The following is a 27,321-nucleotide window of genomic DNA, read 5'->3' as shown; positions in this document are numbered from 1 at the left end:
GTTCTGGAACAACTGGAAACGACTCTCGTCAGAAAACAGTACTCGGCGCCATTCTCGCACTTGCCAGATTCGGACTTGCCTCGCCAATTGTACCCTTCGGCGTCGATGTTGTGCTGTCAGGAACATTCCTCGGAAGGGACGGTAGGCTCCGATTCCTCCAGCAAGAAGTCGTCGGAGTACTGTGCGTTGGCTGATGCGATGTCCCAGCGCTGTTGCAGCCGTCGCCGTCGCCGTGACGAACTTGTTGCGTCAGTTGGGTCTGTCTACAGTTCTTCCTGTCTGTCGGTAACGTTGCAGCAGCCTGGATACCGTTAAAGGCGTGCACCCGTACCTTCGTGCAATCTGGACCTGTGTTGCCCCCATCTGGTGCATACCAATCGCCCTCTCTCGCTCTTCTCTTGTCAGTCTAGGCATATCGATTGTCAACTGTGTTGTCAACCCATGGTTTCACCTTATGTATACGCCAATTCGGCACGTGCATCTCCCTCTGCAGCCTTTGCACGTGTTTTACCGTTTTCTGGTGCAGCGTGGCACCACCGGTCATGATGTGTTTGGGAGATGCGATTTTGCATCCTTGTGCTTGGGAACAACTGTCTGAATGCATCCTTTCAACCAGCTATCAACACTTTCACAGTTAATTGACTTTTTCCGACCTATACTTTCTTTTGCAGCTTAGTTTATTTGTAAAACGGCGGGACCAAAATTATATGCCGGTTTTGATAGAGGCCGGATTAGACAGGTGCCAGTGTTGGCAGGTTTTACTGTACCTTTAAATTTCTGTCGTGTCGTACGATATTCATGTTACACTAGGATCAAATGCCCATGATTTTGATGTTGTGGCACATGGTGTAGGCTGTTGCTGAATTATGTTTGAGATTTCCTGTATTCATATGTATAAGGTTGTGTTCCAGTGGAGGTGTGTGACCTGCAGCGTTCTACTATATCCCTGCGCATACTTTACTAAATGTTCTCTGTGTACTTTCTGCCGTTTGCTTGGCTTGTTGTTTAGCGCAGCGCTATTCCAACAATATGGCGACCGTCTGTCAATATTCGAGTCTGGACCAGACAATCCAATGATCAACAGCATGAACATCAATCTTCGCAACTGAGATACAATGGTTTGTGTCAACCACATTGTTTTCCTTCTATCCTCCAAAAATCAAAATTGCGCTGTATGTACAGTCCGTTTGAGTCAGAAACGGACCGTTGAATTGCAAATTTAATCATTGTACAAAATTGCAACATAAATATAAATAGTACACATGTTTATCATTTACTAATACCCAACAGCATTCTTATATTTGAAATTTTTCCGGACTCCACCAAAAAAGTTGTTTAAGAAACTTTTATCATTGAAAACGCACAAGTCGCTATCTATCGCGGCGGGGTGAAACCGCAGAAACGGAACAGCCAGTCATGGCTGGGGACATCTCAAAATCTATTCCGGGAGACCTGTCGGTTCCTCGTCTGTCGTAGTGTCATAGTTACGACTTAAAGGGGTGACAAGTGGTGCCACAGTTGCCTGTTGTAAGCCATCCCGAGACCAGTAACCTTGTTCAATGACGTTAGCTACCTTGTTGACACAGTTTTGCCAAGTTTCAGTCGTGATTTTGTTAAGGGGGCTATTTATTGTATTATTTATATTTATGTGGCAAATTTGGAAAATGATGAAATTTGCAATTCATCGGTCCGTTTCTGACTCAAACGGACTGAAAACGTGATGCAAATGCCTAAATCTTGTTTCCCGACTTAATCATGTATGTCACGGTTTGAACTAGCATGAAAACGGCATACCGCCCGGGAGAAGAGTGCATTGATGATGCTGTGGTTAAATTTACTTCATTCAACGTTGCAATCCTATCATATTTCTTAATATCCTGTTGTAGATATTTTCCTAATGTTTTTAAACTGTGCAAACCGAGTTACATCACAATATTATGCAATGCATCTCGGTATTACATATCAGCCATTACGCTTATAAACTTGTAGAAACAGTTAATCCTGCTTGATGCACGCTTTAATCAAGCTCGACATGATATGAAATGGCATGAAAACAGATATGCACGAGAAAGCATGCGATATTGACATGGCGTGACATTTGACAAGTTTTTTTTCCCTTATGTTAGCTTGATTGTATTGGGGACTTTCTGTTGGTCTTTTGTGTGTGTGTTTTCCCATTCACTTTCATGTTATAGAAGTTAACCAATATAATACGACAATTATATATGTCTTTTTTTGATTGCATGTACTTTAGTATGCAGGTTTACATCTCGTAAATGGGTTTACAATTTTTCTGACAGATGGTGTTTCTAAATTTAAGAGTCGTTTTCTTGTAAACTCCATGAATGTCCTCCCCCTCTCTAACCGGCAGATCATGGTTATAATCTGCCTTCTTACTTTTACCTTCATTGTTCTTTACAACAATTACTGTGCGTGACTTTCCCCTTCATGACAAATGATCTGAGTTCACAATGTGCATGTTTGTTTCTAAATGTTATATTTTTTATTCAGAATGTAATTGATTGTTACCATTTTTGCCGACGTGACTGAATTCATGTTTCGCGGTCAGTATATACCAGTTCTAGTTTGTATCCCCACCATATTCGCCATTATTTGATCTCATAACGACCGATAATGCCAGTTAACATTTCTCAATACAGGCAATCGGTGGGTTTGTTCTCTCAAAATCTCTTCTGAAAACACACATTTATTAAACTTTCGAAAGTTTGTAGTAATGATGACGTCACTAGGTTCTCTTTAAAAATCTCTTCTGAAAAAGATACATTTTTAACTTCTTTGAGTGGCGTTTTAGAAGTGGGAAGTACAATATAGAACAAACTTTGTGGATAACAACTTCTTTTTATTCGTGAGTGCACTCAAGAATGGATAACAATTTCTTTTTGTGCCCTCACGAATAAAAAGAAGTTGTTATCCATAAAGTTTGTTCTATATTCACATTTATTAAACTTTCGAAAGTTTTTTAGTAATGATGACGTCACTTTACGATGCTAGAATATCTCGCTGTCTACGTTAAGAACACATTCATCGCCAAACGAGTAGAAACCTTAGATAAGATTGGTCTGGAAGCATTTTTGGATAGAGCTCCGCTACAAAAGCAGGAAGTATCTAGTGGGTGTATTTTATAGAGCAAACAAAAGTGAGCAGTATTGGAACCTGTTAGATCAATCGATTGGAGATGCAATGGATTTGGATTTAGGTACAATCATTGTTGGAGATTTTAACATTGATATTTACAACAAATTAGACGCTAAAATAAACAATCTTATGGTGGCTTACGGTTTGCATCAACTTATAAACTCACCAACCAGTCACCAAAAACAGTAGAACCCTTATTGATTTGACATGTGTTTCTCGTCTCGATATGGTAAAAGAGTCGAATGTTTTAGAACCTTTTTGTAGCGATCATTGTCCAGTCTCCGTAACAATAAAAGAATGTATGAAGTCAACGAAATTATATCTGAGAAATGTTAACGATTACACATTGGTAAACAAAGACGATATCTGTTTCCACGTTGATAATACTGATTGGAAAAACGTACTGTCATCACCTGACATAAATGTGAGCATAGGTGCATTTGTGAAAATCTTATCTCATATCTGCGATTCCAATATACCAAACAAAATTGTTATAATAAGATGTTAAGATACTCCCTTGATGAATAAAAACAATCGCAAACTCATGCGGAAACGAAATCGACAACATAAAGTAGCGAAACAAAAACATGGTGAAAATGACTGGGCTACTTTTAGATCATTAAGAAATCAAGTGACTTCTGCAGTTAGAAAAGCCAAGAAAGATTATACAACAAAATTAGACACTCAAATAAACAATAATCATAGCACTAAACAATGGTGGAGTTTAGTTAAAAACTATATGAACAAAAAATCTTAAAGTACCTCCTTTCCTCCTATTACCCAAAAGAACCAGAGTCAATAGCAAACGTTTTATATAATTACTTTATTGACCAGGCAACAATCGCTGACCCTAATAAGGATCTTCCAAATATGACCTTAAACAATAATAGTAAATATATGAGGAATTTATATCTTACAAAGCAGGATGTTGACGATGTTCTATCATCGTTAAACATTACCAAAGCGAATGGACCAGATGGTATTGGAAACCGCTTCCTTCGTTTGGTATCCCCCTCTTTGTCACTAGCATTAACTAACCTCTTTAACAAGTCACTACACACATCAGTTTTCCCAGACATATGGAAAGACTCATCAGTTATACCAATCCACAAGAAAGGTAATATTAACAACTGTTCGACCTATAGACCATTCTTAGCCAATATGCATGACCTCGAGGTCAAATCGAAAGCGAGGCTTAAATAGGTTGACCCAAACTTGAAAATGGCGACCTCGGAAAGGAGAGATTACTGCTGAGTGCCTTTGCGTTGGAGTGATGCCCGTAAGGATTTTACGGTATCTTTTCACCATATTCCCAAGAATAAGATCAGAAGAAGATCCGTATTGGTTGACGAAAATACGGAGAGATCCTCGAAAATGATTCATAGTAAGTACAAAATAATTACGGAACATGGCATAGTCTAGATCTGCCGTGTAATGTACGAACTGTTCACTATGCAAGGTTTTAATATCAGGGGCACATGTACAATGTGAATGTCACACACACAGAGACACATTCAAACCCCACCCCCCACCCCAGCCCCCACACACATTGTCATGTTCACTTTTAATACACCATTTCAAAATAAATTTTTATTAACTGCACTCCAGGTGTTCGTTATTTATTTGGGTTAATTGTTTGCTGTAGTGTGAATCCTGTTATGTTAATCTGATAATATGTTCTCCTTAAAAATGACTTCAGTTACAGTGGTACAAAATAAGTTCACCTGATCTACAATAAATCAATTTTATGGTATAGTAACACAGTATTGAAAATTAGTTCAAATATTCCCCATGCAGGTACCACTTGTCCATTTAGGTAAATTAATTATTCACCTCCAAATCAGTCAAGAAAGAAAGAACTTCAAAAAAGTCATCCAGTTTTGTCTTGCACATTGTGTCCCACCAGAGACCATATAATAGATATGGTCTCTGGTCCCACTCATGTTGATTGAAATAAATAGTTTCTACATGATGATGTGGCGATTCGTTTTTCCTCTGCGATTGTAACATGCAGCTACGCGCACAACGCCATCACCACTAGTCCTGTACAACTGAAAATAAATGCGTGAATTAATACCCTTTATCTATAAAACAGAGTCGATAGGACAAAACATTTTAAACAGAAAAAATACCAAAAAAATAATTTCATCACATGAATAATACAAAAATTTTGTCTGGTCCAGATCCACCCGAGGAGAGCTATCTTGATCCTACTTATAATCTCGATTATCTAGCTCAAGAATTAACAACACTACTCCCATGTGGAAGTGGATGATTTGAATCCAGGTCAGGAAATACGTCTTTTACTTTGTTCATATGTTGATAAAGTAAACGTAAACGTAATTGATTTCCCTTGGTAATATATCCACTATTGTGACTTTAGAGTAGCTTCCCTTCATAAATGCTGCGCAACATGGTAAACGTTACCTAGATATCTAGGTCATATGACTTATCGTGATGTGTCGTGATATACAGTAATTATTCACCCTTCAATCCGTGGATATGGTACAGAAACATTTGTGTAGCCCTTTCCCATTTCTCTGCGATTTCCCTGAACTACTGGACAGTTTCGTAATGTACCGTTCAAGGGAAATTTGAAACCAGGAAGTATACATTGAGTTTTGTTGCCATTATGCGATTGTGTCCTTGCCCCGTTTAGCCTCGTTTTGTTACAGATATGAATATTCATGAGGCCTCATTAAGAATGGTCTATAGACCCGTTGCCTTAACATCTTGTTTATCCAAGGTCTTTGAAAAATGTATATTTAAATATGTCTTTAATTTCATGAGAGATAACAATTGCCTCTCAAATTTACAATCTGGATTCATGCCAGGAGATTCAACAGCCTACAAACTCACGCATTTGCATAATTTTATTGGTAAAGCTATAGACAATGGAAAAGAAGTAAGAGCTGCATTCTGCGATATAAGCAAGGCATTTGATAAAGTTTGGCACAAAGGGATTATCCATAAACTAAAATCATGTGGGATAGATGGGAAGTTATTGAAATGGTTTGGAAGTTATTTGCAAAATAGAATGCAAAGAGTAGTTATCCAAGGTTACAAATCAGAATTAAAACCGATAATAGCCGGAGTGGCCCAAGGATCAGTCCTTGGACCTCTTTTATTCTTAATATACATAAACGACATAGTTGATGGAACCGAAAGTAATATACGGCTTTTCGCAGACGATACATCACTCTATGTAATAATCGACGATCCCCATACAAGTGCATTTATTCTTAACTCAGATTTAGACAGACTATCTTAATGGGCGGAAACCTGGCAAGTAAAATTTTATCCAAACAAAACTGAAACTATCCAGTTTTCACACAAAACGAAACCTTCTACAAAACCTCCCCTCTCGATGAATGGTACCCCTAAAAATGAAGTGCAGATCCATAAACACTTAGGCATTATTTTTCAGGAAAACCTCCTTTGGCATTCCCACATTAATGAAATGATAAGGAAAATTAGCCCTATGATTAATTGCCTTCGTAGTTTTAAACATAGACTATCACGCAAAACACTGGAAACAATGTATAAATCCTTGATCTTACCTCTATTTGACTATTGCTGCCATCTCTGGGACAATTGTACAAACGAACAGTCCTTGTCACTAGAAAACCTTCACTTAGATGCCTTACGCACAATATGCGGTGCAGTTAGAGGTACGATCCATGCGAAACTATATCATGAGACAAACCTGACTTCCTTATCGAAACGGAGAGAAACTTCTAAATAAACATTATTTAACAAAATGTTAAACCATATGGTTCCTGACTATCTTTGTGATCTTGCTCCACGGAATGTTTCTGATAACAGTAACAGTATCTTAGGAATAATGAAATGATCAGGCTATAAGACGCAACTCTACTAATTATGCCAAATCGTTTTTTGCCCGATACAATTAAACTTTGGAATGACCAACCTACAAATGCTACAAACGCTTCCTCTGTTGGACGGTTTAAGAAGTCAATCACACCTCAAGTTAATACCAACACAATGTTCGATCTAAATTTTGGTAGTCGATTTTGTCAAATAATACACTGCCGCCTTAGATTGGAATGTAGTGACTTAAACAGTGATAAGTATAATGGTTTCATTTCTGATAATGCTTCTTGTTCCTGCTCACAAGATTATGAGGATGTATTCCACTATTTTTTCATGTGTCCTAAATATACTGAAAGCCATTAAAAATGCAATTTGACATTCATACTTTCTTTACTCACACTAATTTCAACATATACTACCCATCAAAAGTTTAGACTCACTAGTGCAAAATGTAGCCACGTACTTCACTCAACTGTTCTAAACTAGATTCTGCAAATTCTTCAATACGTTTTAAAGGTACTGTTTAAACATGAACTGATGTATTGTTAAACAAATTCGTAACGTTGAAAAGATTATTGTTCATGAGTTCAATAAATGGTTAAACTCAGTGAAACTTGGCGAATTCTTAACAAAACTCAGCACCAAAACGCAGCTATTCACATGCACGATATTTGCACATGCTTTTCAGCAATTTGATGCATGATCCTCTTGCAAACCGTCTGCATAAGGTTTGTAGTTGGTTCCCCCAAGATGTAAAGAAATAACATCTTCGATGTAACCATACATGTATACATAACATTAGTAAACTCTTTTAGTGAGTCTAAACTTTTGATGGGTAGTATATATAAACCTAACTGGCAGATATGTTTTAACTGAATATCTGTGCATAATTTCATCTGAAAATGTCCAGTCAACAGCAACATCAGTGACGCAACAACGACATCACACAAAGGAGGGGACACTTGCAGTCAATATCGTGTGTGTCCACCGTGCGCTGCAAGACATGCTCGCAGTCTTTGGGGCATTGAAAGACACACATTGCTCAGGAACAGCTGTTGGATGGTCTGCAGCCTCTGATGGTCTGTGGTCTGATCATAACGCCACCCCCTCAAAAACGATCATGTTCAAGGACACAGTTTGGCGCAAGTCTTTCTCTTTTTACGTCGATAAATCTGTTGACGTCCATCTGCAAAGGATAAGTTAAACCTGGATTCATCTGACAAAATTGACATCTGGCCATGTCCATCGCTGTCTGGCGAGTCTGTGGCGATGCAATAAGGTTGGGCAACGGTACGGTTGACGACACCGGATGTTGAAGGCAGCAAGGCGTCCTTGCACCTTTTGGGCGCTGAAATGACGTTGACTTGTCCCAATTGTCCTCCTTGCCTAATCATCAGCTGTTTGGAACCGATTTCGCAAGTGTGAAACTCGGATATTGCGGTTTTGTCGAGCTGTTATCACAGGTGGTGCACCAGGTCGCGGACGATCAGCAACACTTCCGGTAGCCCGAAAACGTTGTCTGAGTCGCCTTCAGAGGATGGATGCACATTAAAGTGCCTGACAATCATCACATCTGAAGCACCTTGGCTGACCATACCGGTAACCTGATTCCTTTCGTCTTGTGTCAAGTGTGGCATTTTCTCAAAGTGATTCAGTTCCACAATTCCTTCTGCTTTTACAGGGCCTGGGTTCAGGTAATGCATGTGCACAACGTGTTTCATGAATGTGGTTGTGTTTACGAGAAATGTCAAAGGTTCAGTTTTAAGTATCAAAGTTCATGTGAGAGGAATACTCAGGGACTCGAACTAGAAATGGGCCAGAATAACAGCCTTTTATCCCTACATCCTCTGTATCGCAGGCAAAAATGTTCAATAGAGCTTTTGTAAGTTTCAGGACAACAAATACCAATTGCGTTTTTAATGGCTTACAGTAAATAGTACCATTCGATACGAATCGTATTTCTATGTGAAAGGTTTCTCCCTGCGGGATGTGCTGAATGGCAATAACTCAGTATCTCATCAGACGAATATTGATATTCTACGGTCAGTCCATCAATTCATTATTATATCAAAACGTTTTGATTCATAAAGTTTTGTAGCTTCTCTTATTTTGTATTTGTATCAACTGGCCACGAAACAAAACCCAGATAAATTGTTGATATCCATGATTGTTATTATTCAGAGATAACTTGATATAACCACTATAGATATGTACAACATTATGCACAAATGTGAACCTTCACATGTATTATGGAGCAGCATTAATATAAGCCTTTAGGCTTGTTTGCCGTCCTTTTCTTTCTTCTTGAATAGAATAAAATATGTTTAAACCACGTGCTTAGAAGGAACTCTGTTATCTGAACTGTAATTTGTTTTGTGAAATGTCTGTAACATGTGCTCTGTGTATACTTGTATGGGCCGGACAATAAAAAATGACTTTTACCAAGTCAGCAAGCCTGACCAAAAGATCCCTGTAGTCGCTTCTTACAACAAACGTGTTGGGGATGGGGTGGGGCATTGGCTTGTAAGTAAGAGCAATAGATATTCTTAACACGCTTCTAACAATGACTGGGATTTCATGCCTAGTATACCTCCTGTATACGACAAGCATGGCTTGCTGAAGATCAATTCTCACCCGAATCTTCACGATTGAGAAACAACTGAGTTGTCAGGAGGACTCAAAGACAAACCAACCTATATTGTCATATATTGCCCTAAAACACAAATCAGTCCCAACACACCCATTTCTCATACCCCTCACAAAACAGGAAAACACGTGACTGAAATTCAATTTTACTCCCATTTCCTGCTTCAGTGCGAGAGATATTGCACAGCACCTTTTCGAATGATTACAAGAAAAGACAATAAATTAACCTCCCCGACTTGAATCAAGTCTGTATGTTTCATGTGGCGTGTCAAAGTCCCGGGCAATGTGATTGGATAATATTTGACCTTAACTCGAGTAATTGCAAAGCGTTTAACAAACATATGAAATACAGACAGTGGAAGGTTGCGTAGATCAAACGACTTCTTCGACAAAGGTAAGAAAGCTGGACAAATAAGCTAACTTCATGAATAATTAAGAAAAGCAAGATTTATGGATGTCAACTTGTCTATTGTAAATACCACGACGTTTCGGAATGTATGTTTGTACCTTCATTAGGAGTCATCCTTCATCCAGCAGGATAGAAAATACACTCCGAAATGTCGTGTTATTCACAATAAAGATGTTGACATCCATAAATCGTGCTTTTTTATGCATTCTACTTCTTAATGCTCTTCAACCATTTCATGAAAAATTACTTTTTTTCTGGTGGAAGTAGATCGATACTACTTTTGTTTCGATGGTGTGAGAGTGATCTGTGTGTTTTTACCACACTAGGGTACCTCTGCACTTTTGAATTGTGGATACGATTCAAACCTGGTTATTTATTTATTTCAGCGTAAACTGAATATTTCCAAACTTCTGAAATGTCGCACACTCACACTGGACTAATATAACTACATTTGATAATCTAAATGTAATTGTAACTTTTGCAGGGCTCATATTTACGAAATATGCTCTTTGATTGACATTAATCTTACAGCAAAAGTTTGTCTGGTAGAATTAACTTAAAAGTGTTTGCTGAGCTGCGATGCATGTAATTCATAACACAGTGACTTGATAACCTCAGAAATTGTGTCCAGGCTCACTCCGTATGTCCCAGTTCTCCACAACCTATTTCACTTCTCCGCGGATTCATTGTGTGTCATCATGACCCAGGTCTCCACAATACATTTCAGTTGCCCTGTGTGTCTATTGTGTGTCATCGTGACCCAGCTCTCCACAATGTATTTCCCCTTTCCCTGTGGGGTCGTTGTGTATAATTGCTCGGCAGAAATCCTTCTTTGTGAATAATACATGCAAGTTTTATTTGGGGATGTCATTATGCTGCTCTCCTGTCGAACTGGTTCAACAGTAGCATTGAGAGGATTAGACTCACCTGTGGATGGGTTGGTTGTGTAATATCGTGATGCTGGACTCCACAAGGCACTTCAACTACCCTTCTATGTGTGAGTTCGATCTGTGTCACTTATATTTCAGTAAAACCGCATTAGGAGAGTTGTAAAACAGGTTTTAAACATGCAAAGATTTCTGACATAGTTCTGCGCAGCGAAAAACGACGATTGCCTCTTGTGTATGGTTGAATGAGTGAGTATGCACGTTTAGGAATATTCAAGCAATGTCAGCGCATGGGACATCAGAATTGGCTAACATCCTTACCATGTGGGGAATCGAACCCGGGAACCCGTGACGTATTAACCATTAGGCTACCCAACCGCCCCTTGAGTATGGTTAAGCAAATGTAAAGATACATTGTACTTACTAATAACTGCAAGAGCTGTGAGGGTAAAATGTCACACATGCTGTGAATATGAATGTTGTACGACAGTTCTTGTACTTGAAAAAAAACCCCGTTTATATGGCATGTATAATGAATTAAGTGTTTGGGCAAATAACAGTCCAGCACATAATGTATTCGTTACGCCCATTGAACACGGATGCCTGTCGCGGTTTCAAATACATTAAGGTTCGTACTTCACTGTTCTCGTAGTGTGTCTATCCGGTGTACTCAGGGCACCTGGTTTGTCGATGCACGATCTATATGCCTGACCTATTAAACTGAGCGTCGTCTTGACCCACGTTCCTGCATACCGTCACAATATAACTTAGAATGCCTGTCAGCGTCACTCCCACAACACTCATATGCGTCCCCAACCCTAACATCAGCCCCATGCCACCCCTAATAACCTACCCCATCCCCTACCCCATTAAAATACTCGGGTGACAAAACCAGAAGAATATCCAATTCAACAGATTTGTAATTTGCTTAGAAATATATACATAATCTTAAAACTAGATGCACGATTTGCTTAATATGGAGGTCTCACTCGCACAAACCCACAACTAAATGCATGCTAACCTCTGTTAGAACAGTAACAGGCGATTGACAGGATCGGGTGGTCAGGCTCGCTGATTTGGTTGACCCGTGTTATCGTTTCCTAATTGCGATGAGTGAGTGAGTTAAAATACACATCGGCAGTATTTCAGCCATATCGTGACTAAGAAAGTTGTACATATGTAAATGAATAAAAAGTTACTGTCTGCAAAGAACAGTAAAACAACTAGATTACCACAGAAATAAATTAAGAACTAGTAATTAAATCTAAAGTATTTTAACTATAAATGACAATACAATATAAAACCAGGCTACAGATTGCCAACAACTGTGAGTAGATCACCACCCAACTGCGATGATCGATGTTCATGCTGTTGATCACTGGGTTGTCTGGTCCAGGCTCGACTATTTACAGACCGCCGCCATATAGCTGGAATATTGCTGAGTGCGCCGTAAAACTAAATTCACTCACTCTCTCCGTTAGAAGCGTCTTATTGATTGGTTGCTACCGTCATCAGCGAGGGAGAGTCCGACAGCGAACAACGTCAGTGAAGAGCATGATTGGGGTGTTGGTGTCTCTTTCGAAACAACGCTGTTGTGGGGAAAGGGTTCACGTTATTTCTCTCTGAGGATGACGTTACGTTATGATACACCGGGTCATGCAGGGCTTCAGGAGTGAGTGAGTAAGTTTAATTTAAGTCACGTCGGCATTATCTTAGCCATACTGTGACTTGATCAAGTTATACACTTGTACGATACTTTTATACCAAACATTCCACACAAAGGACAGTAAAATAGCTAGATGATCGCAGATAGAAATTCAAAACTAGTATGCATATCTAAACTGTTCTTCTACATAAGACAATATAATATACGAACAAGCTATAAATTGGCAACAACTGAAAGTAGATCACCATACTTGAAACCATGGGGACTTGACAGTACATTTGCTTCCTGCTTGGACCCCAGCTGGATTTACACCATCCCTTCAGATGATAGCAATTCTACAAATCTATCCATACGCTCAAATAACATAAATACTACAATTAAAGATAGCGGTACATCTAAATTTACTGTTTTGGGACTTACGTAGGCAAACCATAGTGTATTGACCCTCGGACATGTTTAGAGGATCTACGATTCCAAGTCACGAAAATATATTCCAGCTTTAATTCCAAACATATCTCCAGCTTCCTCTTTGGAAGTTATTTTTTAGAACCAAATATATCGAAGCACGGTCAGAATGCTAAATATTGACAGTTAAAGACATACATGAATCTATATCCAGAAACAATCTTGAAAACTTTATCCCAAACCCGTGAAGATCAGGGTTAGACTATTGATCTTCAGTAACCCATGCTTGTCGTAAGGGGCGACTAACGGGATCTGGTGGTCAGGCCTGCTAACTTGGTTGACACATGTCATCGGTTCCCAATAGCGTAGAACAATGCTCATGATGTTGATCACTGGTGTTTCTGGTCCAGACTCGATTATTTTTAGTTCGCCGCCATATACCGGGAATATTGCTGAGTGCGGTGTTGTCTCACATTGTAAACCAATAGTGAGTGCTTTCCGCAATCTGATTGGTTAATTACCCTTGTCGAATATTGTTCCACATACCTGAAAATGATGGCCTAATAACCGCACATTAATACGCTGGCACTCATACCGTACTATTTTCGCTGCATGAATTTGCATAATTGAGGAACATTACCACCTCAAATTCTTACCCTGGGATTTTGATACAATCTTTGAAGACGACAAATTCGTGGAAGAATTATTCAAAGATGATGGTGTATACAATCACATGGCACATAATCATATGTGATCAGATAATAGTAAAGTGATTAAAGAGCCATAAAATTATATCCTTCAATAATGTTTATTCACAAATGAACTGCTCCGCAAATTTCAAGCCTTCGAGTATTTAATTTGGTACAATATTCCAAGTTTAAAGATGATTATTCAGCCAAAGAATAAGTTAATGATACTTGTTTCTAGATAATGATCTTCCAAACTACACCAATGCCAGCACTCGGGACGTTTCCACTTCGAAATTCCAGAGCTAACGCTGACCCGGCTCTATCTCGAGCGTCCCTCAACAGTCCCGCTTTGCTAAGGTTGATGAGAATGGCCTGAGGGAAATAATTGATGGGTCATTATCGAAAGCAACTGAGAGAAATACAATTTTCTTCACAGGTGTGCAACGTTTAACATTTTGTAAACAAACCAAAAGTAAGTTGCATGTTAGTTACCTCCCTTTCGCTAGACTGTCACAATGCTTCTCAACAGAATTATCAAAGGCATAAAAGCAAATATAGTTATTATTTCTCAAAAACAGCTTTCAAAAAGATTTACATCTGATCTAACACTGCATGATAATATTATGATATACTAAAATAGTAAAAAATAAATACTAATCGGTAATAATGAAAACATACTAATGCAGTCTAGAAAAATCCCACTGACACAAGCCCAAGCATATCAAAACAAATAAAAATGTTGAAATCTTACCTTATGTGTCCGGTTTCATCCTTCATGTTGTACAAATCCCACATGAATCCCAATAATGAATCGTTCTTTCAACATCCGAAATCTGTCGTCGATATCCGCGATTCTGTTGGGTACACCTCACTTCAGTCACGATGCGTTGGCAAAGATTCACTGTCACAAATGATGAAAAACATCTCGAAGAATGACACGTTGCCACACACATACAAAAATCACTGCCTTCGCGCAACAGCCACCATTCTGCTATCCCATGCCGGAATCGAGTTGAAAGTTTAAAATCATACTGCACCGAATCCAGCAGTGTACAGAAGAGGTCGTACTCGGCCATTTTGCAGGGGTCTGTCTGATCGCCAACGCGTCGATTCTCGTGCCGTTGCCACTGTTTCATCATCTTGGCCCTTTTCACACTTGCAAAGTTCTTCAATTGTATCCGTGATGGGAATGTTTCAGGGCATACAGAATTCTACCATAAATGTCAGCTTCGTTAATCGACAGTAGGCCTAACTTTACATGATCAAATCCTTGTGGTCATTCTTGAATGGACCAGTCTATGTAAGATCACATCAGGTGAAGAAGGTAGCATAAAATGGAATTCTTTCATTTCCATTGCAATTCCAGTGGTATTGCAGTACTTGAGATTGTAATGTTACTCATCAAGTTTAATTTTAAAAATGACTGAATACATTTTGTTTTGTGTATTACATTGACAGATATTCATTTCGAACATGACGTAACCTATCTCCCCCATTAGATAATAGCGTAACCCTTCTTTTGTCGTGTCTCGTATCTGGGGTGATAGAGAACTTAACGCCGTCGGTTTTAAACTAAATTTGCCTATGTTGAATTCCAATGAATCCCGGAAATTGAACAAACCAAACTATTTATCTTCTAATTAAACACGTCTGGGAGGAAAAGGAGCGGCGTCAACAACACTGAAGGAACTCTGCCAAAATCGTTCCTTGGGTATGGAGCGATCTTAATCAGGACCTTCAGCGACGTTCAGTGGCCTCAGTGATTTCTGCCTGCATGTATGCACGAGGTTGGCACAATCATTACTGACTATGTGAACTTGCTTGAGAACCCCATCTTGTGTTGGTACTCATGTGCATACGTAAAAGTTTAACACAGGTTCTGTTTGTGTTTTGTGTGTCGCAAAACATTGTCCCCTTGAATATACATGTATAATTTATTTTCTATACAAAGGGTCAGGTGATGGAAAATATTGATATTTCAGAGTCTTTGAATGTCCGTTAGAAGTGACAAACACTAACGTGAAAATCGACGGATGTTAACTTCTGTAATATGTTGAACACGACGTTGTGGAGTATATTTGTACTCCGTCACGTTAGAATATACATTCATGGCGCAAACAATGACAGAGATCGAGGCACGCTATATATGCCGATTTTCTATGCATTACCTTTGTAAAAAGACTCATAGGTATGAATTTATTGTCGTGAACAAAAATATGAAACAGATGACGACTTATATTTCCCATTACCTTTTTATGTATAGTTCATCGCCCGTCAAGTATGTCTGTTGTCGAGGACCACGACATGGGAGGTAACTCTATCAGCTTCCTGGAGTTCGATGGCTTTCGGTATCCTATCGTCGACCCGGAAATAATTAAGGGCATGTCGCAGCTGAAGGTCAAGGATGACGATATCTTCCTACTGGCTTATCCGAAATCAGGTATCTTCACTGGTATATGCCTACCACACTCAACACCATACTGGAAAGACTGATATTAACAATATAGGTGATAAATCGGCAGTTACAGGAACTAAGTCAACGGTCATTGTGAATTTGTTTTGTGTTTTATTTCCAAAATGTAATCTACAATCAAAACGGGTATTGCTCATTTACCACTCTTATTTAGTGAAAACATCCAATGTCAGTTTGATCATTCGGTGACTATAAACTTGAGCAATCGCAAGTGATGTTTCTATTGATCGCAAATCACGTGTACATGCACTTGTTGTTGTTTACATTGATGTTGGTGTGGAGGGCATGACATGGTTATGATTATTAACTTTGTGATCTAGCCTTATAATTATAATTATTGATTATAAAAAGGTAAACACTTCATGATTAAGAGAATACAGTCCTAATAAATACTTTTTTGACACGTTTCCATGGTACAATCAAATGTAACGAAAGCAGAGCCTAAAGTAAATGCCTCATAACCCCTAGGTACACACTGGCTTTGGGAAATCACATCCATGCTGCTCCAGGGTAAAGCAGAGACCATCCCTCACTGGAAGAGTAAAGTCATGGTAGAGCTCCAGCCACAGGAAGTCATAGACGCATTTCCAGGATCCCCTCGCGTCCTCAACACGCATGTTCGGTACAACCAGCTTCCGGTAGAAGCGAGAGAGAAGAAGTGTCGAATTATCTTTGTTCTGAGAAATCCTAAGGATGTTGTCGTGTCCTTCTTTAACCATCATAAGGCTTTCAAGAATCTATATGGGAACTACAATGGATCTTTAAAGGATTATCTCCCATTCTACCTGGCTGGGAAAAGTAAGTCATTTGTCATTTCCTTGTTCTTTTGTTTGGTGCGGATCCTAGCTTAGGGTTCGACCATTTGATAATCAGATTATAGAAACTCTATTCAGCTAGTTACTGGTGTCTGATGTATTTCAAATCATACCTTTTTGTGAATATTCGTCCTCAACAACCTTGCAATTTCACAAAATTTTGGTCCTTTCCGATTTAATCAAACAATGACCTGAGTTCTGAGTTATTGTGACCCATCTCGTCAAACAGCAAAAACACAGGAAATGAGAGAGCAGACGGCAATTTGGGGCTGATTACGGGACAGTTACGTGCATAAACTACAAATTGAATATGCTAGATGTTTATGTCGCGTGGAATGCGGCGCATTATAATAACGATTTAATTTTCAAAGACCGCGACGCAGAATGCAAAGTGACGAATAATTTAGGCACCAATCTGTATAACATATACACCAGCACCATTATCTTCTTGTAGCGGACTACGGATCCTGGTTCGACTATGTCCTGCAGTGGGAGAAGGACATCGAGGCCGAGCAAGACCGACACCCTATACACATGATGTACTATGAAGACATGAAGCAGGTCAGAGATTTCACAGGTTATGTTAACGAAATGAAAAGTACAAATAAATGTGTGAAAGAAAAAGCTCAAAAGCCAATCCTAATCACTGCATAGGTATCAGAAAGGCAATGCGAGTGAGTAAATGTTGCTTTAAGCTGCATTTTGAATCAGTACAATTTCAAAGGTAATATAATACAAGAGCATTGGTAAGTACAATTTGTAACGAGGTATGTTATTCAGGGAATAATGATCATCACACACAATACTGGCCGTCTAACTTGAGATGGAATTTGTGATGAGGGGGAAAAGCCAGCTCCTTGTATATCCAGGGTATTAGCAATCTACAATGCTCGTCTTCTTGTAACTTGTAACTTGTGAGGCACCCATGAAGGGCCACCTCCTCGTGGTGGGTGCTGGGTAACGCTTAGCGCCCTTCAACACCCCGTTGTGGACCCGGGGGCATATTTGGTCCACCAACCCGTTTGCCGTGGGTTGCGCCCCTGTGTCGGTGGAGGACGGGAGGCTGGTGGTTGAGGGCACTGGTTCCAGGAACAGTGTTCCTTTGCCCAACACACCACTTCGCCCCTTACTTCACCTAGACGGGTGGTTGAACTGGCCCGGTTCAACCAATCGGCTGGTCACGTCGAGCCCTGTGTGTACTACAATTGTGAATTGTTACACAAAATTTTGGGATTTATATAATGATATTTTTAAGTCTTGGCCAATTTTTGATCTCATAATTTCAAATACACTATTTCATGTATGTTTTTGCCTAGAGTCGTATGCGCAGAAGGCGGTGGCCCATGGGCCAATCTGGTGGAAGAATAAATCTTTTACTTTCTGCTGCTGGAGTATATCATCCGAGTATCCTTGGTGCTGCAAGTTGGAAACCCACTTGTTTTTAGCATTGTCTTCATGATACTCCATGGTGGGTGGGGAGCTCGGATGATGAACCTTTAAACACTAACCATGGCTAACGAAACCCCTATTACCAAAAAGAAATGTCCTCTTGACACAGATCCTGAGGTTAATGACCAACGACCGTCCACGTCTATTGAATACTGGCCACGTTTTATAGTGCTTGAGACTGTTGACAAGTCTCCTTTAAAACTGAACCCTTTTGCTGTTTCAAAAGGCATACAAGGCACTGCAGGAGATGTAAAACAGGTCAAACGTTTGCGGACAGGTTCTCTACTTGTTGATTGCAGTAAGAGATATCAGGCAAACAACCTTGTGTCAACTAAATCTTTTGTCGGCATTCCCGTATCAGTTTCGGCTCACCGAACACTTAACACCAGCAAGGGTATTGTGAGAGACCGAGAGTGACTGTTTGCTGATATGCTAGAAATTAAAATTGCATCACAGATGAAGGAACAAGGTGTTCTATACGTGAAACGTTTCACTGTCCGAAAAAAAACAATGAGATCCAACAAACGAACACCCATTTGTTTTCATTCTCCACTCCAACTGCTCACTTCCATAAAGGCTGGTTACTGTCAAATCAAAGTGGATACGTACAATCCGAATCCACTGAGATGTTTCAAGTGCCAGAAATATGGCCATCTTGTAAATACTTGCACATTGTCTGTTGTGTGTGCTCACTGTGGTGAGAAGACACACACGACAGAAGTAATTATAAGAAATGCACAAATTGTTCTGGAGACCATTCCTCTTTCTCTAAAGACTGCCCAATTTGGAAGCTACAGATGGAGATAAATAAGATCAAATTCACTCAAAATATTAGTTTTGCCGAAGCTAAACAGCTTGTCCAAAGATCTGAATTAAAAGAAACGTATGCCTCCAAAACCAGGACTCCATCTGAGGCAACACTTAAAGTAACTACATCATCTTCAAGCTGCCAAACAAATTTGACTTAGGTGAAAAGCACTTCTCCACAGATTTTCTCCCACTGCAATATCGATTCAAACAGTAGAATCACTTCCTGACAGGTCCGACAGTCAACCAGAGCCAGATCATGATCATGGTCTAAAGGTCAACAAGGTCTAAATCGCAAGCTCCTGTACATCACATTACTAAAGGGAAGAATAAACCTAAGCCTGATTATTCGAAAAAACAAAGTGGCAGAACCCCAAAAGGGTCTGACAATAAAATTAACCTTTACAACAAATATGGATCACTTGAGGACATGGACGTGTCCGAAAATGTCAATTCTAGGGCACAAAGCTTGTCGCCCTCCAAAACAGTGCGGGGGAGATCCCCAATAAATCCCCCGAAAGATAGTTTATTCCAACAACATTGTACAGTGGACTTGCAGAGGACTACGGCATAATTACAATGAGTTACAGTTATTAGTCCAGGATTGTATGCCGTCAGCATTTTGTCTGCAAGAGACATATTTAAAGCAGACTGATTCTTTTGACCTACGTCATTTCAATACTTATCATTATTTCTCACCTCCAGGTGACAGGGCCACTGGAGGATCTTCAATCCTAGTCAAACAGTCTGTTATCCATAGGCATATTACACTTACTTCTAATCTTCAAGCAGTTGCGGTGCGATTCACTTTACACGTTGCATTTACATTATGCTCTTTGTATATCTCACCGTCTTCAGTCATTCAGAAGACTGATCTTCAAACTCTCTATGTCCAACTACCAAAACCCTGTATTATTATGGGGGACTTAAATGGCCACAACGCACTTTGGGGTGGTACAACTACTGATGCTAAAGGTAAACTGTTAGAAGAGTTCTGTTCAGATAATGATATATGCATATACAATGATGGTTCCAACACCTATTTACATCCTGGCACTGGAAGTTATTCGGCGCTTGATTTATCAATCACGGATTCAAATCTACTGAATGAATTTGAATGGTCAGTTCACGATGACCGCTGCTGAAGTGACCATTTTCCTACAATTCTTACATCCGTTAACCCATCTGATATTACCCCATCTTCAAGATGGAATTTTAAGAAGGCTAACTGGCCTTTCTATCAAGCTCTGTGTTGTAACAGACTTAAACCTGAACATTGTATAGAAAGTCCTGATCCTATAAAGGCTTTCTCTGATGAACTAATTAACATTGCTGATGACTGTATCCCCAAATCCTCTGCAATTCCACACATACGAAAACCATGGTTCAACAATGAGTGCAAACAGGCTAGGAAGGCACGGAAGAAAGCTGAAAATTATTTCCGTCGCCATCCTATGGTCCATAATTTGAATACATTTAAAATTTTAAATGCTAAGGCACGGCGTACCTTCAAGCAAAATAAACGTCAATCCTGGCGAACTTATGTAACAAAAATAAATTCACGAACACCAGAAAATAAAACGTAAGGGTTCTAAATCTAGCATTAAGCATCTTAAAGATGGAGACGAATTATTAACTAATAAATCTGATATTGCAAATAGACTTTGAGAAACTTTGGCCAAACCCTCTTCCTCGTCGAATTATTTACCTGAATTATACAAAACAACAGGAAAAGAAAACCATTAATTTCATTTCAGATAAAGGGGAAGATTACAATGAACTGTTTTCTATTCATGAGCTTCATACTGCTCTTGATCAAGCTCATGATACGGCTACAGGTGCTGATAACATACATTATCAGTTCCTGAAACACTTACCGGATTCATGCTTAGAAACTCTTTTAAACATTTGTGATGATATTTGGACTTCTGGACAATTTCCTTCTTCATGGCGCGATGCTATTATTGTCCCCATCCCTAAACCTGGACGTGATCATACTGATCCTTCGAATTATCGACCAATCTCATTAACTAGCTGCGTTTGCAAGACCATGGAGCGTATGATAAATAATCGACTTGTGTGGTACCTGGAAACTAATAACCTCATAGCAGACATTCAATGTGGTTTCCGTAAAAACAGAAGTACTATCGATCATTTTGTGCGTTTAGAATCTTTTGTTAAAAATGCCATTATTAAAAAACAACATGCAGTGTCGATCTTTTTCGATTTAGAAGAAGCATATGACACCACATTGAAATATGGTATTTTAAGAGATTTACACGATTTTGGATTGAGAGGCCGTTTGCCTCTTTTTATATCACAGTTTTTAACGGACAGGCAATTTCAAGTTCGCATGGGTTCTACGCTGTCTGATTGTTACATTCAGGATCAGGGTGTCCCACAAGACAGTATTTTGTCTGTCACACTCTTTAGTATTAAAATAAATAGTCTTTCAAAGGTTTTAAGTGATTCAATCGATGGATCTCTTTTCGTGGATGATTTTAATATTTCTTTCCGTGGTAAAAACATGCGAACTATTGAGAGACAATTACAAATTTGTCTAAACAAAATTCATACATGGTGTCTAGAAAACGGGTTTAAATTTTCGAAATCCAATACAAATTGTCTACATATCAAACATCTAAAAGCCAAATGCCTGAAGGCACTCGACTTGTTGAAAGTCGTTTTTTAGTTCAAAGTAGGGAGGGGACCAAACCACCCTCCTTCATTTGTATAGATCCCTGGTCCGCTCGAAACTTGATTACGGCTCTATCGTATATGGTTGGGCCTGTAAAAGCAACCTCAAACTACTTGATTCTATCCATCACCAGGGTCTAAGACTTTGTCTTGGGTTTTTCAGAACCTCTCCCATTGACATTCTCTACGTTGAGGCCGAAGAACCATCTTTAAAACTTCGCCGTATCAAATTGTCCCTACAATATATCACAAAGTTATATTCTAATGAATCCAATCCTGCTCACACTTGCGTTTTTAATCCTCTTTATGAGGATTTGTATAATAAAAAACCTTCACTTGTTCCACCTCTTGGGATACGAATCCAACAATATATTTCTGCTGCTGGAATTGAGTTGGAGAATATACCTCCTTCCCGTCTTCTTTCTTCTCCTCCTTGGCAATTAGTGAGGCCACAAGTTGACCTAACACTGACAAAGTTTAAACCATCCGAAACTAACGAATTACAGTATATAAGAATATAATCAATTAAAGATTAATTATAATACATACAAATCCTTATTCACAGATGGGTCCAAGGATGGTGGCGCAGTGGCTTGTGCCACTGTCATTGGATCCAGAATAATATCTTCTAGAATACCTGATAACAGCTCCATATTCACAGCAGAAGCAAACGCCATCTTAACAGCTCTTGAATATATTCAAAGACATCCCAAATGTAAACAATATATAATATTTTCTGACTCTCTTTCTTGTCTTCAGGCTATTAAAAGTCTCTCTTGCAAACATCCACTCTTAATTGAAATAATCGAATTATATAATGATCTTGCTACTGGCCAATGCGACATCGTCTTCTGTTGGTTACCCAGCCACGTTGGCATTTCTGGGAACACAATGGCTGATCTTGGTGCCAAGGCAGCACTCAACAAATCTGTGACACCACTTCTCATTCCATATTCTGATTATAAAGCTTGCATTAGAACTTACATCCATGATCCGATGCAGAAGAAGTGGGACACCCAAGTAGGTATCAATAAATTACATGCAATAAAACCCTACATTGGTTACACCTACTTGGGTTGTCAGTCCAGATTTGAAGAGGTCATTATGCGACGATGTCGCATAGGCCATACCAGATATACTCATTAATATTTATTGAAAGGCGAAGATCCTCCGTTTTGTATCCCTTGTGATGAAATTATCAAAGTCAAGCATGTCTTGCTTGACTGCATTGAATATTCCATCACAAGGGATATCTATTTCAAATCCAATACTCTGAAGGATCTTTTTAATAATGTCAGTTCTCATTTAATTATTGCATTTTAAAAACAATTAGATTTGTTGAGTGATTTGTAAATAGATATATATTTTATTATTGGTAGTTTAGATTAGCAACTGAGATTGTTAGTGGCCGAATCCTCAAAGGGGGTTGAAGTATTGTAAAATTATTGTCCTCCTAAGAGGGTACGTAAGTCCCAAAACATTTAGTCAATCAAAGTGTACCTGCTTTTTAATCGTAGAATAAGTGTGTTTTTTATTTATGGCTAGATTTCTCTTCTGTCGCCAATGGCTGAAGGGATGGTGTAAATCCAGCTAGGGTCCATGCAGGTAGCAAAAGTAATGTAAGACCCCATGGTCCCTGGTATGGTGATCTACCTTCAGTTATTGGCGATTTATAGTCCTTTTTTATACTGTATTGTTTTCTCATATAGTTATAACGTTTTAGACTTAATTACTAGTTTTACATCCATATCTGTGATACTCTAGTTTTTTTTCTGTCCTTCGTCGGCAGGTTTTATATAATATACATATATTTCATTTCAATATTGAAATGTTCTCGTCACGATATGGCTGAAATATTGCCGATGTGACGTTAACTATTAACTCACTCACTCACTCACTGTAACTTGTGACATGAGCGGCAAACATTAGCCCCCATGTGGTTTTTAGTACACCCCTAAACACTCAAATCCAACTTTATAACACACCACTGCCCCCTGTAGAATATCAACCTGTGCAATATGTTAAAGTTACTCCGTTGGCACACGAGAGGTTCGTCTAGTTACAACACGATTTGTCCTGGCTTTTGATTCACAGGCGTAGTAATGCAACTACGCCTGTCAATCAATAGCCAGGACAAATCGTGTTGTAACTAGACGAACCTCGAGTCGTGGGTGGGGTAACAGACTTGTACCATGAGATTCCGGCAGTGTGTTTCAAACAAAGTTGCGGGAAAATGAGTGCACCATATGACGTCATGAGTATAACGTCATACGCGCCATCTTAGGTCACCAAGCAGTGATAGCGTGAATGAGTGGGATGATGAAATTGATTATCTTACACTTTCCCAAGTTGGTGAGGCGATGGATTTGAATTTAAAGTTTCACTCCACAAACCGCTCCGGGAAGCACCCGTGTGCTACACGTTTGTACGAAGAGGGAGTAGAAGAGCAGGATATAAAGCGAATAACCGGGCACAAAAGCGCTGAGGCAGTGAGAAAATACAAGAGACCCCACAGTCTATATTGTCAGCCATCAAAAACAAACTGGATCCACCTCTTGCACCTAAACGAATGAAAACGGAGCCCTCTCCCACTGTAAACGCGGCGTCGCAAGTCACGGAGACGGCGGCGTCCACACCATCTATTGTGTATCAAGACTGCATCTTTAACTATTAATTCCAGATTGAAAACAATCAGACGAACTGTATCGGAACTGTTTCTTTAAATTTCAATTCAGGATTGAAAACAATCTAAATGTTAATTTCCTTGCTCTTTTTGTAGTTTAATACAATTGTTTTAAAATGATGTTCATTTATCCTAAATAAATTTGTCAACATTGTACTTGTTTTTATGTTCTACAACGTATCTCAACTTCCTTCTGGCGAAACCTGTTTACGATGACGTCATAGTTTCGGCACACAAAAGGGGGCGGAGCGAGCATTATCCTGTGAGAATCAGTAGGGCGAAACCATGTAGTAACTAGCAGGTTACAACATGGGCAACATCGATGAGACGATCCCAGCAATATTAATGTTATATACAATATATGATAGCGTCTGGACTAAACATCATCAGACATAAATTGAAGGGTCCTGACCTCACCCGGAGTTGGTGATTCAGTTGGATTTAACGTCTCTTTGAACAGAATTCCATCTATATAACACGAGACTAAATTGGTACCAGTGCATGTTAATACTGTTCTTAGACGTGTTCTACTTGATTGGTCGGTGTTAAACGTCGCAGTCAGCAATATTCCATCTATATGGCGGCGGTTGGTACATAATCGAGTCTAGACCAGACAACCCGGTAATCAACAGCTTGAGCATCGATCTGCGCAATTGGCAACCGATGACATGTGTCAACCATGTCAGAGAGCCTGACCACCCGATCCCGTTGGTCGTCCATTACGACAAACATAGGGTGCTAAAAACCAATTCTAACCCGGATCTTCTCGGGTCATTCCACTTGCATGGGCATGTTGACAATCGTGAAATAAACATAATCTGGTCGAACCTAACTTCGAACCCAAAATCTTCGGTTTCTGGCATGCCGAAGAGTTTTAACTCTTTAAACTGAAATGAGATGGGTTGAAAGACTGGACCAACTATATCCCCCTTTTAAACCAGAATCACCATAAACATTTTGTTGTATAACGATGGTTTTGTCCTCAGAACCCCTTGGAGGAAATCCGGAAGTTGGCAGTGTTTCTGGGAGTACCAGCTGATGACTCACTGTACGGCGCCGTGGCAGAGAAATGTTCTTTTAAGAATATGAAGGACGACAAGGAACCATATGATCCCAAGTTCAAGGGCCAGCTTATTGTTTATAGGAAAGGTAAGCTGAAGGAATGAAGGGTATATAGCTTCGTAATTGCTATTGTTCGTTCCGCTTGTTATATAACGACGCACTACTGACACACTTCCATTTTAAGGGACTTAATAGTATATATAATAGCGGAACTGGATCATTCCCCTTCTTCCAGCCCTTTCGGCTCAGTTTGGCTCCCAGTACCCACTAAAAATCGAGGTCTACGAGCGGGACATCGTTGGATGTCCCCGCTCGTATGAAGGTTGAAGACTTTTTAAATGTTGAATAGTGGGCTTTTTACTGTTTGTTGCAGTCGCACTAATTTATAGCAATAGTTGCACTAAGGCATCAAAATTTGTTGATATGTTTTTTGCTTACAAGTGCGCATACTCGGTCAGTGCTACTTGTTTTGGTACTTTTTTCTGGCACACACAAAGTAGCCCAACACACAGAACACAAAACATAGTCGTACACATAAAGTAGTCATACACAAAAAGTAGTCCAACATATTGACCACAAAAAGTAGTCCAATGTATAGAACCCAGAATAGAAGTTGAACACAAAAAGTAGTCCAACACAGAAAAGTAGTCGAAAACAGAAAAGTAGTCGAGCACAAAAAGTAGTCGAACACACAGAAAAAGGTTGAACACAAAAGAGCAGTCCAACACAGAAACGTAGTCCAAGACACAGAAAAGAAGTACAACATGTAGAACACAAAAAGAATCTTCCCAAGGAATTGCATAGAGAAAATGGAAAAAAGTGACACACACAAACACACATATACATAGAGACAGACAGACAGACAGACATGCATAGTTGCGGATTCCTCTCTGCACGCTTCTCCAGACCACCAAACAATTGTTTAAATCTTCTTTACCTGGAATACTACTATCAGGTCGATCGAGGGAAACAGACTTTGTAGCTATTCAAGGACCACACCCACCCCATCCTTAACATGCTTGCCGTATGAGGTCACTATCATGATCGGAGAGTCAGGTTTGCTGACTTGGTTGACATATGTCACCGTATCCCAATTGCGAATATACGCATGCTGGATTGTCTGGTCCAGACTCGATTAATTACAGACCGCCGTCATATAGGTGGAATGCGTCTTTAAACAACATTTCCCTCGTAGGGCTGTCAGTGTGAACACAGTATTGACTGTGTTCCAGGGGCGGTGGGGTAGCCTAGTGGTTAAAGCGTTGGCTCGTCACGCCGAAGGCGCGGGTTCGATTCCCCACATGAGTACAATGTGTGAAGCCCATTCCTGGTGTCCCCATCGTGATATTGCTGGAATATTGCTAAAAGCGGTGTAACACTCACTCACTCACTCACTTTGTTCCTCGTTCCAGGCCAAGTGGGAGACTGGCAGAACTGGCTCACACCGGAACAGAACGAGATGTTTGACAAGCTGTACCAGGAGAAGATGAAGGACAGCAAGTTCAAGGACAAAATTAGGTTCACGCTGGCATAGGCACATTGTAGGATGTGACATACCACGTATGCTAAATGGTACATATAATGACGGAATCACATACACAGTTATCACTACCCCCATGGACACAGCCAACGCTGTAGTAGCT

The 27,321-nt window shown here is 39.6% G+C and overlaps 2 protein-coding genes across 2 annotated transcripts in view; both read left to right on the top strand.

Moving 5' to 3' along the window:
* The window catches only part of LOC124258107 (sulfotransferase 1C4-like), an 82,831-nt gene that overhangs the window by 16,354 nt on the left and 39,156 nt on the right, over nucleotides 1-27,321 (top strand). The window lies entirely within an intron of this gene.
* Nucleotides 17,515-27,212, top strand: LOC124258098 (sulfotransferase 1C4-like). Its single transcript, XM_046692166.1, has 3 exons — nucleotides 17,515-17,541; nucleotides 25,603-25,765; nucleotides 27,091-27,212. The coding sequence occupies exons 1-3, from the start codon at nucleotides 17,515-17,517 to the stop codon at nucleotides 27,210-27,212; spliced, it is 312 nt and encodes a 103-aa protein (XP_046548122.1).

The sequence above is a fragment of the Haliotis rubra genome, unplaced genomic scaffold, assembly GCF_003918875.1.
Source record: "Haliotis rubra isolate DU_JTF1 unplaced genomic scaffold, ASM391887v1 Scf682, whole genome shotgun sequence".
NCBI lineage: Eukaryota > Metazoa > Mollusca > Gastropoda > Lepetellida > Haliotidae > Haliotis > Haliotis rubra.
This window is presented reverse-complemented; position numbering and strand designations above follow the sequence as displayed.